Source organism: Belonocnema kinseyi, chromosome 10 (genome assembly GCF_010883055.1).
Source record: "Belonocnema kinseyi isolate 2016_QV_RU_SX_M_011 chromosome 10, B_treatae_v1, whole genome shotgun sequence".
NCBI classification, from domain to species: Eukaryota; Metazoa; Arthropoda; class Insecta; order Hymenoptera; family Cynipidae; genus Belonocnema; species Belonocnema kinseyi.
The window spans coordinates 9,076,438-9,092,439 of record NC_046666.1 but is presented as its reverse complement, the minus strand read 5'-3'; the positions used below and the strand labels follow the sequence as shown (position 1 = coordinate 9,092,439).

At 26.5% G+C, this 16,002-nt stretch overlaps 1 protein-coding gene across 1 annotated transcript in view; it reads right to left on the bottom strand.

Moving 5' to 3' along the window:
- Positions 1–5,939: 5,939 nt before the first annotated feature.
- The window catches only part of LOC117181014 (organic cation transporter protein-like), a 42,463-nt gene continuing 32,400 nt past the window's right edge, over positions 5,940–16,002 (bottom strand). The window contains exons 10-12 of the mRNA XM_033373582.1: positions 15,594–15,651; positions 6,632–6,725; positions 5,940–6,278 (exon numbers count right to left, since the gene is read on the bottom strand). Coding sequence (XP_033229473.1) covers positions 6,087–6,278; positions 6,632–6,725; positions 15,594–15,651 — 344 coding nt within the window. The 3' untranslated portion in view covers positions 5,940–6,086. The remainder of the gene's footprint in view (positions 6,279–6,631; positions 6,726–15,593; positions 15,652–16,002) is intronic.

The following is a 16,002-nucleotide window of genomic DNA, read 5'->3' as shown; positions in this document are numbered from 1 at the left end:
GAATTTATGGATTAAAAATATTTGAAAAGATGTCCCCAAATTTTAAGAAACTTTACTAGATTTCAAGAATTTGAAGTGATTGAAAAGGATTTATGAGATTTTTGGGTATTCTAAAAGATTTCAAAGAATTTTCCGGAGCTTTAAAAAATGTTCATAATTTTGTTTTATAATGTTCTTATGAAATTCCAAAGAATTCATTCACAAAAATTAAAAGCGTTAAAAGGATTGAAAATATTTGAAAAATTTTTCTAATATTGTGGGGAATTTCCAAATATTTTTAATAGTTTACAAAATATTAGGGTATTTAAAAAAAAATATCCACAAAAAGGAAGTTTTTCCACAATTTTTGAAATTACTATACCCACAAAATCATGGAACAAAAAAAATATATTTTTACATTTTTTAAACATTTTTTATCTAATTTAAAATCTTATTTAAAATTGTATAGTCGCGTTTTATACTAGATTTTATTAGCGTTTATATTGATCGCAATCATTCTTTAATCTTAAATGATTGAAAATATGTGCTATTAATAAAAAAATTGAGTTTTTGATTAATATTTTTCTATTGAAAATATTTGTTAAAATTACGTAACATAGGCGGGGAGGGGGTCAAACTACTTTGTTACGAATAGTTGCACTGGGGTGGGGAGGTATACAAAAGTTGACAAAAAATTTGTTACGTAATTTGTTGATAATACCTCAATGAAAAGAACGAAAAAAGATTTATTCAGTGATGTGTGCCTTAAAAATAGCAATAATAATTGAAATTACAAATAAAATATTAAATTAATTAATTGATTAATTTAATTACCAATTTTGCTTTAAAGATTGTATCCCAAGATTAAATTAGGCTTCCCATTGCTCAATCTTGAAAAAATCATGTGCCTGATAAAAAAAATGATTTTCAGTGATTTTTTAACGAGATTGTATTTTAAGAAGAAATTTTTTAAACTCATCCTCAAGCTGAATTTTAAATTAAAAATGCGACATTTTTTTTATGTTGCTGAACGTTCTTTTGATTCATAATCATATTTTTCTCATCTCCACAAACATTTGTTTCGATTTATATTTTTGATAATGCTCAATTTGCATTGGTAATTTTGTATTGGGTAAAAACTAGTAAAGTAGAACCATTCGCGTACTTACTACTGATTTGCGAAAAGAGACAAAAATCTCTTAAGATTTTGCGAAATTTCTCTGTTCAAGAAAATTGTTTAAATTAGATCAAATATACGATTTTCTTGAAATCCGAAGAAAAAAAGAAGTAGTGGGATTGTCCTTGCAATGGCTATTTGTATTATTTAAACATGTAATATAAGTAGTACAGCTGTGACGGCAATTACCGACTGATGATAATTATCTGATGTCGGTCACTCAGCATGGTACAGAACCTTGTTCGGTCGGTAAGTGCTGTCGTACTGTCATAGCTATACTATTATTTATACAAAGCGTCATTGAGGAGAAGATGAAATTTGAATATTCGAATCAATTTTGTAAATTTAAATCAAGCAGCAAAAATCTGCAAATATTTTAGGAAAATATATACGTTCCTAGATATAAATGTCGGCATCGTAGTATAAATGAATGTTCATTAATTTGTACAGTATTTGAGTGAATGATAATTATCAAAAGGTCGACATCGATTGTGTGTAATGTGGAATTATAAAACTAAAAACCAAAATAAAATTCTAGAAACATTTTTCCCCCCATTCAACTAAGATAATATCGAAAATATTCTATAATTCATGTAGTTATTACTATCATCTATTATGGATACATTTTTCTTTTCTATCCTTTATTTTAAAATTGCATTAATAAGCTCTTTCGTAGATTGAAATACAGTCGAGGCTCTCAATAGGAGCCTCTCGGCGTGGTAGGGGAAATTTTTCTAGGAAGCTCGCCAGCCCCACCAACGTCCTCCCTACCTCGAGACTTGCATGCTCTGCCTCCCAATAAGGCGCTCTCCGCTACATATAATATATGTGCTCTAGTGCCAGCCATATAAATTAAGATGGTCCAAAAATGCATTACAATTTTTTTGCAATCCAGAGGGCAGCCACCCTTAAAAAAAATTCCATTTCCATTTGATTAACATAGGGAAATTTAGGATTTTCGAAAAATTGAACTCATATTTCGGGGTTTATTCGAAACGTGTTAAGTTTTCTAGCTATTGAAGAGGAGTGTCTATGAAAGAAAAACATACTAACAACCCCCCCCCCCCACACACACACACACACAATGGCCCAAAAAGAGCCAAAGAAAAAAAAAGTACACTTTTACGTATTATTGTTAATTTTCAGCCATTTCTGTCGCCTTTTTTTATAAAAATAATTACTAGTGGGCAATTTGAATACCTCCCATGACTTTTTAAACTATTTTTTATTTTTTAAATAAATGTAGCTTACTTAAGGTAGTTGTGCCAAATGTCAGATATCTGGAAAAAAGAGCTTTTCTATTATTTTCAGAATCAAAATATTATAACTAATCTAATATTATAACTCATCAATTTTAATCATGTTTTTTGCAATTGATTTTTTTCTGACCGTCGCTTCTTACCAATTTTTCAAAAATGATTGCATTTTAATAAATGACTGCTTATTTTTAGCGGGAAAATATTTTATACAACTCTGTTTCCAATTTTAAAAATGACTAAATATGCTTATAATATAAGTATTTTGTTTAGAAAAAATTTTCTCACAAAAAAATAGTTCTAGCGATTTAGAGCCATAGAAGAAGCCATAGAAAAATTTACTTTAAAAACTGGAAACAGTAGAGTTGTACAGAATGTTGTCCCTTTAAAAAATAAGTCGTCATTTATTAAAATGCAATCTTTTTTTAAAAATTGATAAGGAGCGATGTTCAGAAAAAATTCAATGGCAAAAAACATGGTTAAAATTAATGTTTTTTTCTGTGAATTTTAACATTTTTTATAAAAAATAAAGTTTTTATTTAAAATGACATCAGTAATCATATTTTGATTCTTAAATTCATAGAAAAACTATTTTTTGTGATATCTGACTTTTGGCACGACAACTACCTTACACAATTATTTATTCCCAAAATATAAAAAATAAATTATTGTATTTTCTGAATGAAATGTAATAGCTGGTCATTGTTTGGAGTAGCGAATTAAGTTTAAAACATTTTGTAATTATTTAAACAATTAATCATTGTTTATTTTCAAAGTTTCTAAAAATTGAACCAAAATTGTTCACTTTTTTCTCAAATTGGTTTACTATGCAACTTTTTGTTAAATAATTATATAATTTAGGTACATTTCTTCTAATGTTTAACAAATTTCTATTTGTGTAAACAGCTTTAATTTGCTTGAAGCAGGTTTTTTCAATAATTTAAAAATATATATATATATATATATAAAATAGAATATATACAATTATTTTGCTGACTATATAGTATGTAGAAAGAATATACTAACCATTTTTGAATTATTTAAAAAAACATAATTTTTTTTAACAATTATTTTTTCAAAAATATTTTAAATCGTATTTTCTGAATTTAACAGAATACTGAATGATTTCAAGGAGTAGCAAATTCTGGTAAAAGCGTCATGTAATTGTTTAAAAAATTTTATTCGTAATCCATTAATACTAAAGTTAAAAGAAATTTGAAAAAAAACAATAATTAATTGTATAATATGACAAGAATAATCCTTTGCATAAACCTTTGCGCGAGAGGGGGGGGGGGGTACAAACCATAGGCAGATTTATTTTCTTCGCGAGCGCACTATTGAGAGGCTCGTCTGTACAAAAATAAATAAATAAAAATAAATTCACTATAGAGTCCGTTCAAACATAAAGGCATAAACAATATAAATATGAAGAATTTTATGAAATACTTGAACAAAATTTCAATTAGTGATTTTATTTTACACTTAAAGCTTCTGAATAGAGACTTCAGACTATTTTCCCTATTCCCCTCTTTTTTCCTTTTTAAAGAATTCTTATTTTTAATTTTTTTTAGAATATTCGCCTGTATGGTTTCAAAATTTTAAGGTTTTTTAATTCAAATTAAAATCTATTTTGGTTAAAAATTTAACAGTGCTCTAAAAAATTTGCCTGCTTGGCTAGAAAATACAAATCTTTCGTTCATACTTTCGTTGAAGTTGAATTTTTTGGAAGAATTGGACGAATTTATTAAAAATTCATGTTTTTAAGTTAAAAATTAAACTATTTTGTTAAAAATTCCTCTCTGTTGCTCAAAATTTTTTGTAAATCTGGTATCAAATTATTTTTTTTTTATTGGAAAGTCAACTATTCGGTTGAAAAATCACCTTTTTTGGTTAAAAATTTATCACTTGCTTCAAAATTCTATTAATTCGTCGAAAATTTATCCTTTGATGTTGAAAATTTAAAGATTTAGTAGCAAAAAAAATTTATTTGATGAAAATTTGACTAATTATTTCAAAATTTATCCTCGTAGGTTGAAAATTTAACTACTTTGTTAAAAATACATCTTTTTTTAAATTGAACTATTTGATTGAAATTTCGTTTTTTTTTTTATAGAAATTCTGGACCTCTTGATTGAGATCTTTTTTGTAGAAAAGTTCGTGGTTAAAAATTCAACTGTCTTCTAAAAAAAATTTCTTTGTCTTGAAGATTCAACTTATTGTTTAAAATACCACTTTCTTGGTTCAAACTTAATCTTTTTACATTCTCATCATTTATGATTGAGAAAGTATTAGAATTGTCCGAAATTTTACACCACTATTTTTCAACGGATCTCCATGTTTCGAGACCCCCTGAATCCGAAAATCAGATTTTTACTTTGGCGTTTCTGTTTGTCTGTCTGTCCGTCCGGCCATAAACACGATAACTCTCGAAAAAATAAACGGATCAAATCCATCTTTGGCACACTTTTTTTCCTAAAAGAAAGGACAAATACGTTAACCAGCCATTTTTGACAAAAATTGAAGAAATGAGCGCATTTTTAAATTTTTAGAGTTATAACATTTTCAAAATTTTTTTAATCAACCGAAAATCAAAATTTTAAGCCAAAAAAATCAGGATATAAAAAAAAAGTCAAGAGAAGAAAAACATTTCTTTTTGAAAGGCCTACAAGAAAATTGTAAAATATTTTCGGATTTTCTTGTAAAATCAAAAATTCAAATTTGCATTGCACAAAAAATAATGAAAAATCAAAAATTTCATTTTGTGATCAAACTATGTAGGATACGAAAAAAGATTAATTAAAAAAAATTTTTATCCCAAAAAAGATCTACAATTTTGTTAATAATCACTTCTAGATAGGACGCATACTACTTGTTTTATTTGTGAAAAATAACTTTGAAAATAAAATAATAAAAAAATAAAAAAATAAAAAATGTTTGGAAAAACGACGAAAGTTTCGAGAAAAAAAAGATTTAAAAAAACTGTTTAAAGCCCACAGAGCTTTGAGAAACTTAATCTTTGACCATACTTAATTAATTAGTAAGTAGAAAATTCAGAATATCAAGATGCATAAAAATACTGCCATCTAAAAGAGATCTTTTTGATAAAGTTTTATTCAAGCATTACAAATGCAAAGAATAAATATCCGAGCGCGAAGCGCGAGGTAATCCATTATCGAGCGTGAAGCGCGAGATTCAACCGTCGCGCGCCCTAGGCGTGCTCAAAGTTGCAAGCGAAGCGAGCCGCTCGCAAAGCGTGCGATGAGAATGTGCTCTTGAATGAAAATTATTATTTTTTTAGTGTTCTTGGTTGAAATTTCTCCTAAGAAATTCGTCGTTTTCGCGTAAAGATTCTGTTTAAAAATACAACTGTTCAAGACTCTAGTTTTTTTTTTAATTCGAGAATTCTGTTGAAAATTCATCTGCTTAGGTTGAAAATTCAAGAATGCAACAAAATAACGCAACGTAGTTTTTGAACTGCCCCTTACGTAGGTAACTTAAATAATTATCTGAAATAAAACACAGAAGAGGAAAGTTTAGAAATGTAAGTTTTGACTTTTTTTCACGTATTTATAAATTGTACAAAATTATCCTTTAATTTCATGTCTTTGTGCGATATTCTAATGAGGGAATTTTTCTCCAATCTATCATATCCTTGCTTTCTATACTATGCATCTTCAGTATTTTATAGCTTCGTTTCCAAAACAGGGCAGGGACCAGAATTTTTGTTCTTTTCCAAAATGTTCACCCTGCTCGAGAGTCTGAGGTAGATGACGGCCCAAAGATTCCGGCAAAAATAGGACCAAAACTGCTGTAATTAGGGAAACTGTCCCTATTATTAACATTGGCATTCCAGTCCAGAGGATGGCCTGTAAAATACAAAAAAAATTGATCAATGTATATTATTTTGTTATAAATGGTTCATTTTATTATTCAAAATCAATTGTTAATTATTTGGTACTTTGAGCTGGAATGTTGAAATGAACTTTAACCATTAACCCCTACACTTTGATCTATGATCCTTTTCCCTTTAATTTTTTACCTTTTATTATGATATGTAATCTAACCCCCTTTTTTAAAAATATTTTCTTATCTTTTTTATGAGGGAAAAGTCACGGCATTTTTTCATTTAGAGAAATTCAGGCATTTTGAAAAAAAATATTTCAAAAGTCAGGAAATTTTTTTAGAAAATGTTTTATGCAACTGTCAATAATAATCATACCAGCCACACCGGCGATGCCCAACTTGCATTTTGACCTGTTTCGGTTACCCCCACCATTGAAACCAGCGCGTTATACCTCGCCCACTTGTTCTCGCTTGGGATTATATTTTAAACTCATGGGTAGTCGTCATTTCCTCCACGGCTACCTACCTGCGTACCCTTCCCCTTCTAGTGTACAGCGACACTACCCCTCACTGGATTTGAAGTTGTTCCAGGCCCTCGATGCTACATCCCCTGTGCAGAGAATCCCTTTGTCTTCCAACTTATACTTTATTCCTAATTTAAACATATGAATATGTCCAAGAAAATCATTTCAATATATTGAAATAGATTATTTCCAATTTAATAATGTATAAATATGATATATGAACATTTTATGGACGAAAAATTATACAATTTTCCACTTTTGGTCAATTATACAAGCAATACAATTATAAATAATAAATAAATAAAAACAATAAATACAATTTTCTACTTTTGAAATATGGTGGATTAATAATTGATTCATGTTAACAAAAGTAAGTGTTTTAACAAGTTATTATTATTATTATTATTATTTATAACAACATTCTCTTATAGTGATTCTCGTATGTTCCAGTTTTTTCTAAAATGGTGACCCTTATCAGTGAGTTTTAATCAATCTATCTATGAAAAGTACATAATGTCTTGTAGGTACGCAGTCTTATACAATTGAAAGTGCCATTCTTTGGTTAATATCTCAGTTTTTAAATTATATACATTCCATAAACTTAAAATTTACATTTAATTTAATTTTAATAATACCTTATGAGAAAGCATTCAGTATTATCAAAACTATGTCTTTTAACAAAATACAACATAGATGAAAAAAAAAATTACAATGTAGTAGTAAAATTTTTTTAAACATTTTTTTAAAGTTGTCAGAAAACATTGCACTCTCTTGAAAATTTCCCTGTAGTAAAAATATTAACTTATAAACAACTATGTAGCTGAATAATTACTTGAGTATTCTTTGAAAAATGTTCTTTTTGATATCGACAAAAAGTTTATTTTGAAAGGCGAACAATTTTTTCTACGTTCACAAAATTAGTTCCTATGATAATAGAACATTTATTTCCAATTCACTCGAACTCTTTAGATACAATGTTTAAAATTAAAAACAGAATTATATAATTATATAACTACAATATTCTTTTTTACAAATTTATTTTTTACTACAGTGTGATTTTGTAAATGCTTTCTTTCACAGAAGTAATTTAAAACAGAAAACTCGGTACATGTCAATTTCAAAAATTGAAATTATAAACATTTTGAAAAATCAAAATTTAGAAAATTTCAAGAGATACAATACGTCGTTAAAGGAAAATTTGTATATAAGAAATCGAGGAAAAATTTAAACTACAATGTTCTTCGACAATCTCTATTCTTACCACTGTGAAAAAAATGTGAATCAACTTTTCGGTGGTATAAGGAAAAGAAAAGTTTTTTAAAGAATATTTGAATAATTATTTAGCTACAAAGTTTTTTTTTAAATTTTGTATTTTTACTACAGTGCCACTTTCAAGAGAAAAAAATTTCACTTTCACCGATATAATTCCTCATCATACCAGAAAAATTCATTAATTAACACTATTTCTCTTACATAAAAAAAGCTGTGTTTAAGGGTTTTGATAAAAAAAATTGGATTTAATTGTCATCGCTAAGAAATAATTTGAAGAGTTCTTCGACTGCAGAGTTTTCTAAAAACTTAAAAAAATTTGTTCATAAATTTGGTTACAACATTTTCCTACTACATTTTATTTGTTTTTTTATTAGTTGTTCTTCGTTAAAAGATTTCTTTTTTGAGAATAGTACTTTCAATTGAAAAAGTGCATACCTGCAAGAAATGATGTACTTTTCACAGATTTAAGAAAACTCACTGATAAGGATCGCCATTATTTGGCAACACGTTTGAAACAACTCTATTGTTTTCAATTCACCTGACTCTGAGGCCAACACTGTGTACATCAGGGCGACTCCCATTTCATCACGGTGTACCTGCTCGTCTTACCCTCTCCACTCGACTTCTCCTCACGTCCCTGACTGAGCGAGATTGCTATGCTGGGCTTTGCCAGCGGAGGCCCCTTCGTCCTAATGAGGCATAAAATGCCATACATAAAAATGCTATAGTTTTGCAATCAGCAAATTAAAAATATTATATTCAGAATCTATGTTTTTTTGCGATTCCAACGATATGTAACTTGCAATTAAAATATTGAACTTAGACTAAGTTATGACAGGCATCAGTTTATTTGGTAGAAAATTCGCCTGTTGACAATTTAATACTCGTCCGGTGGAAGTGGTGCTCTTATATTTTTCATATTATAATCTACTATAATAAGTATATTCATTTTAATTCTATTCCCTGGAAAGTGAAGTTTAATTTCCTTTTCAAAAATTGCCCTTGTGTTTAATACACTAGTGTGGACCTTATTTTTCAAAATACTTTTTTTTCAACTCCTAGTTCTGTTCGATTGTCCAAGAATCGACCATCATTTTTAATATTATAAAATTATTGTGTTTGGCTATATGTGTATGTGTATGTGTATACTAAATAACTTATATTGTGTACTGTTTTGTTAAGGATTCCTCTTTCTGGTTTAAAAATCCAAGTGCTTGGTTTCAAGCATAATATTCTTCTAGGCAGTTGGGTAAAAATCCATATATTCTATTAAATTGTCAACAGGCGAATTTTCTACCAAATAAACTAATGCATTTTCAACTATTCTACGGAAAATTCCATAATGCTATCTAGTCAGGGTAAAATCAAACTAATATCTGCCATAGCTTAGTCTAATTTCAATATTTTAATTGCAAGTTACATATCGTTGGAATTGCAAAAACACATAGATTCCAAATATAATATTTTTAATTTGCTGATTGCAAAACTATAACATTTTTGTGTATGGCATTTTATGCCTCATTATGACAAAGGGGCCCCCCGCTGGCAAAGCCCGGCACAGCAATCTCGCTCAGTCAGGGACGTGAGGAGAAGTCGAGTGGAGAGGGTAAGACAAGCAGGTACACCGCGATTAAATGGATACTGCCCGTACATCAACAATTTCTACAAAACTAAGTTTTAAGGATCAATAGAAAATTTATTTTGAATCACTTCATTAATTGAATGGGGAGCTTATGAAAATTTAATATTTTTATTGCAATTTTTGAGAATCTACCTAAATTAACGATTATATTCTCAAACTTGTCAAAATGTCTGGGACTACGTCGGCCTATTAGAATTTTTAATAATAATTAATTAAAAGTAATTAATAAGTTATATTTTACGATATTTTATGAGAATTTATTTTTTTAACTAAAAATTCCTCTTTTTAGGATCCGTATCATTACCACCCCCCCCCCCCCCCCCCCCCCCCGCCCTATGTCATTTAATAATAACGTTAGACGATGCAGTGTGGTGAAATCTTACTGTTTTTTATTAATCAACAAAGTACTTCAATTTTTAAAGAAGCAGTTGTATTTTCAACTAAAAAAAAGTGTTCTCAACGACAAATATAGTAGATGATATTTTAAGCAAGAAAATATTGTTAATTTAAATCTAAAGCAGCTAAAATAAAAAAGAAACAATTTTTGATGAAAAATTTAAATCCTCACTCAAAGCAGGTGAATCTTCAACCAAAAAGTTATTTTCATTTTTAATCAAAATATAAGCTTTCCGTAAAGTAGTTCAGTTTTTAATAAAATAGTTACAAATAGTTATGAAAAGGCATTAATTTTTAAAAATTAAATCAAGTTAACAATCATTATTGCTTAAACAATTTATTATTTATATCAACATTATGTAAGAATAATGTTAGAAACTCTAAGTTTTTTCTAATATTTTCCACTTCAAATTCTAATGAGGTTATAATTAAATCACGTCAACAAACATAATTGTTGCAAAATAAATAAATTCTAAGTTTCATAAATTGTACAGATCGATTGTGCAAAAAATCCACGCTTTAAGCTTCAATGCTCTAAATTGAACAAGGAAACAACCAATCTGGAATTTTTTTAAATTATATCCTTTTAAGCAATTTTCAGTGAAAAGCATTAAAACTTGGTAAATTAAACTTTTTTAATTGAAATTTTTTAAACTAGAAGTTAACTTCTTTATTTTTGAATTGTCAAAAATTAATAATTGTTCAATTGTTATTTATACATCAACATTTGTGTTGAAATCTTGTTAAATATTCTTTTGTAATTATTTTTTTTAATGAAAAATCATAAAAAAATGTTTACAGGAATCTTAAGTATATTTTGTTATTATCTGAAAAGTTGAAAAATAATTTTAAAACGTCAAAATCTTATATCAAGATCATCAAAAATATATATTTTGTTGAACTATTTAAATTAGTTTTGAATCTCTTAAAAATTTCTAAATATCTTTTAACCTAATCGAATTTTTTCTAAAGTAATAAGTGTTCAATTTTTTATTATTCATCCAAATTTGTTTTTGGTTTTAAACTCTTTTTAGGAATTTTGTAGAAAATAATTTTTAAAAGAAAAAAATCATAGTGCGAGTCGGGTCTCTTCAGGTTGTAAATTCAAGTACATTTATAGATTTACTTCTTTTTTAAACTTAGACTTTAATTTTAAAAAGCCAAACTGAATTTGTTTTGTATAAAAATTGAACTATTTTTTTTTTTAATTTGTCTGTTTAATTGAGAAACTCATCTAGTTTCGTAGAAATTGCATTTTTCTGAGTTAAATATTTAACCTTATTTGTGTAATATTCTTCTTTTTAGTTCGAAAATTCATTTCTTTTTGTAGAAAGTTGATATTTTTTGGATATGAAGACCTCTATTTGATTCAGATTAATCTTTTTTGGTGGAAAATTTTGCTATTTTGTAAAAAATTCGTTCTTTTTTTATTTAAAAATGAATTTCTTTTAACTAAAAATCTATTCGTCTTGTTTGTTAGAAAAATAGTCTTGGTTGAAAATTAATTTTCTTAGTTTAAAATTAATTTGTTCCGACAAAAATGTGACTAGTTGTTAGAAAATTCGTTGCATTTTGGTTGCAACTTAATCTTCTTAGATAAAAATTCAATTATGTAGTTAAAAATTGGTTTGTTTGCAAATTTTAATATTTTTAGTTGAAAAGTCGTTTTTTTCAAACATTTTGTTTTTAAACATAAAATATAACAACATTATTTATGTTTGCACTTAGTTGAAGATTATTCTACTTGATTACAACTTCACATAAATATTTATATTCAACTAGTTGGTGAAAAATTAAACTCGTTTCTTGAAAGGAAAATTTACATTTTTATTGAAAATTCTTATTTCCCAATGAAAAATTGGAATATTTTGTATAAGCCCCGTCATCAGTCCTAAAAGTATTTTTATAAAGATTCAAATAGATTTCCACAATTTTTAAGAAAAAATAATCTGGAAGATTTTCGGACATTTAACAAAATTTTGCAGGTTTTATAAAAAATTATAGGAAAAAGTCAAATCATTTTAAACGATATTCAGAAGTTTTGAAAGAATTTAAAAAATAATTCAAAAGTTGAAAATTTTACAAATAATTAAAAATAAAATTATATGCGAAAAATGTATTGAGATTCTTATGAAAATTAAAAATGTTTTTTTATCCAAAATCCAAAATTTTCCAAAATTTTAAACAAAAATTATAAACTTTCAAGGGATTATTTTTTATTTTGTAAGATTGTTTAAGAATTAAAGAATTTTAAAATTTAAAGAAAATGACAAAATTTGCTGAAGATTTCTGAGGCAATTTTCAATTATATATATTTTTCTAAACTTATTTTTTACAAAATACTTTAAAAGGGTTTGAAATAAAAACAAATTTCGAAGTATAAAAAAAATTGATTGGGTCAAAAGATGTGTAGGAGTTTTGAAGAGTTTAAAAATAATTAAAAATTTGGAGTTTAAAAAGTATCAATTAAAAAAATTTAATCTATCAAGTGAATGCTTTTTACTAAAATTGTTGAAAATTATATGATTAAAAAATAATGTAATTAGTTGATTCATTCTTCAAATTAGAGCATTGAAAATCATAGCGTGAATTTTTTTTAACCTTCGATCTGTACAATTTATGAAAGTTATAATTTGTTTATTTTGTAGTTTACCGATATTTGTTTTAAAATTGGGAAATTAAAAATTATTTTTTGTTTTCTGTCAATTCATTTTAAGTGTATATTTAGAAAAATTTCAAAAATTGTTTGAAAATATTCCGGAAGATTTTAACGCGTTATTTTAAATTTGCAGTATTTATTAAAAGTTTGAGAGAAAACTCAAATGATATAAAAAATTGTTTAGAAGTTTTAAAAGAATTTAAAAAATGATAACAAATTTAAAAAGATTCCATAAAATTTTAAACACAATTTAGGTTGTTGAAGATTTTGAAATCAAATTTTGAAACTTTTCAAGCATTTTGAAAGGCAAGATTTGCAATAAAATTAAAATTCCGTTAAAACATGAAAATGCATGATAAAGAATAGGCAATACCAAAAATATAAACTCATTTTTGATTTTTATAGGAATTTTAGTCAAATTTATTAATTTTTTTCAGCCTTTCAAAGTGCTTAAAGAGTTTCAAAATTGCATTTCAAAATCTTCAACAACCTAAATTTTTAAAACAATTTTATGTAATCTTTTTAAATTTGTTATTATTTTTTAAATTCTTTTGAAACTTCTAGACCATTTTTTATATCATTTGAGTTTTACCTAAAACTTTCAATAAATCCTGCAAAATCAATTTCAATTTCACAATTTTAAAATAAATATATGTAAACTGCAAAATTAAACATTCTTACTTTTATAAATTGTACAGATCGAAGATTAAAACAAAAAATCCACGCTATAAATTTTAATGCTCCAATTTGAAGAATAAATCAACTAATTTGGATTTTTTTTAAATTATATTATTTTAAGCAATTTCAATGGAAATCATTAAAACTTGACAGATTACGATTTTATTTTAATTAACACTTTTTAAACTAGAAGTTAAATTCTTTTTATTTTTAATTGTTAAAAATTAATAATGGTTCAATTGTTACTTATTTCATTTTCATTTATTTTATTATTATTTTTTACAGGAATCTACGGTTTTTTTTAATTATCTAAAAAGCTTAAAAACTATTTCAACTGCAAAATCTGATTTGAAGATCTTCAAAAATATATATTTTGTTGAACAATTTTTGAAATCATTCCAAATTTTAAATTATTTTTAAATCTCTTCAAAACTTCTGAATATTTTTAATCTAATCGAATTTTTCCTAAAGTAATAATTGTTCAATTTTTATATATTCTGCCAAATTTGTGTTTTTAAAACTTTTTTTTAAGTATTTTGTAAAAAATAAGTTTTACAACAAAAATGTGATTGAACATTTCAACAGAAATCTCAAGAAAATGTTTTTATTATCTTCAGACTTTAAAAATCCTTAATTCTGAATTAATCCTGCAAAATGAAAAAAAACACACTTGAAAGTTTCTAATTTATGTTTAAAATTTTGGAGATTTTTTGAAATATTCTTAAATATTCTCTTAAAATTCATTTTTTAAGATAAAAAACCATTCTTAATTTTCATAGGAATCTTAATGTATTTTCGGCATATAATTCTATTTATAATTATTTGAAATATTTTGAATTGTTTTTGAAATTATTTTAAAACTTCTGAATATTTTTTTAAACCATTCGACTTTTTCCTACCATTTTTAATAAAACCTTCAAAATGTGTACAAATGCCTGAAAATCTTCCAGATTTTTTTTTACAATTTTGGAAATCTGTTTAAATCTTTTTAAAAATACTTTTAGGTTTATTGACGGGGTTCATACAAAATATTAAAATTTTTTATTTGGAAATAAGAGTTTACAATAAAAAGGTAAATTTTCAATTCAAGAAAATAGCTTAATTTTTCACCAAATACTTGACTATAAATATTTATGTGAAGTTTCCACCAAGAAGAATAATCTTCTGTTAAGTGCAAACATAAATGATATAGTTATGTTTTAAGTTTAAGAATAAATTGTAAAAAAACGACTTTCCAATTAAAAATATTAAAACTTGTAACGAAATCAATTTTTAACTACAAAATTGAATTTTTATCTGAGAAGATTAAATTTCAACCAAAACACAACGAATTTTCTAAAAACTAGTTCAATTTTTCTTTGAACAAATTAATTTTGAACTAAGAAAATTAAGTTTCTACCAAGCTTATTTTTCTACCAAAAAAGACAAATACATTTTTATTTAAAATAAATTAATTTTAAAATAAAAAAAAGAATGAATTTTTAACAAAATAGTACAATTTTTCACCTAAACAGACCAATTTGAATCAAACAGATGTCTTCATAGCCAGAAATATCAACTTTCTACAACAAGAAATGAATTTTCGAACTAAAAAGACGAATATTACACAAATAAAGTTGAATCTTTAACCCAGAAAAGTGCAATTTCTACTAAACTAGATGAGTTTTTAAATTAAACAGACAAATTAAAAAGAAAATACCTCAGTTTGACTTTTTAACATCAAAGTATAAGTTTAAACAAAGAAGTAAATCTATAAATGTACTTGAATTTACGACCTAAAAAGACCAAACATTTCCATTTTTATCAATGATTTTTTCATTTTTTGTGATCTTCGAATTTGAATGTAATAAACTCCATGGGGAATTTCTAAAGTGGAGCCAGAAGGGACAACAGCTTAATTTTATTGTGGGGAATTTGGGAAATGAAATTTACGATTTCAGTTTACAATGTCCAGTTTAAATCTCTCAGGTACGCCAGCCTTCTAAGATATAATCTCAGGCGAGAAAAAGCAAGCGAGGGGTAACCCGTTGAATGCAATGGTGGGGGTATCCGAAACAGGTCATAATGCGAGTTGGGAATCGCCGAAAGCAAGTAAGGGGTAGCGGACGATGGTCAATTCCGCCCCAGCTACCTGTGTACCGTCCCCCACTACGCGGCTTCCCCTCACACCGTCGAGCTGCCGCCACTGAGCTTAGTCAGCGGGGGGCCTTTGTTCCTAATGAGGCCTAAAATATGGAATATAAAATTTTTTAAATTTCACACTTAGTAAATCACAAATATGATATTCGAAATCTACGAATTATAACGATTCCAACGATATGTTGTTACACTCATAAAGTTGACAATTAAAGAATTAGTATTCATTTTTATGTTCAATTTTATGTACAATTTTATGGAAAATTTTCCAGTATTGAAATATCATAAATTTTGTTTATTGCCCAGACAAACGCATTTCTCAAACGCGTTTTCAGTATTAGTAGTAGTAGTATAATAGCGTATTTACAAATTAAACAGGCCCTTTTCAGGGCCACCAAATATTCTAAACGAAGGAACATATTATCTTTTGTGTCAAACAT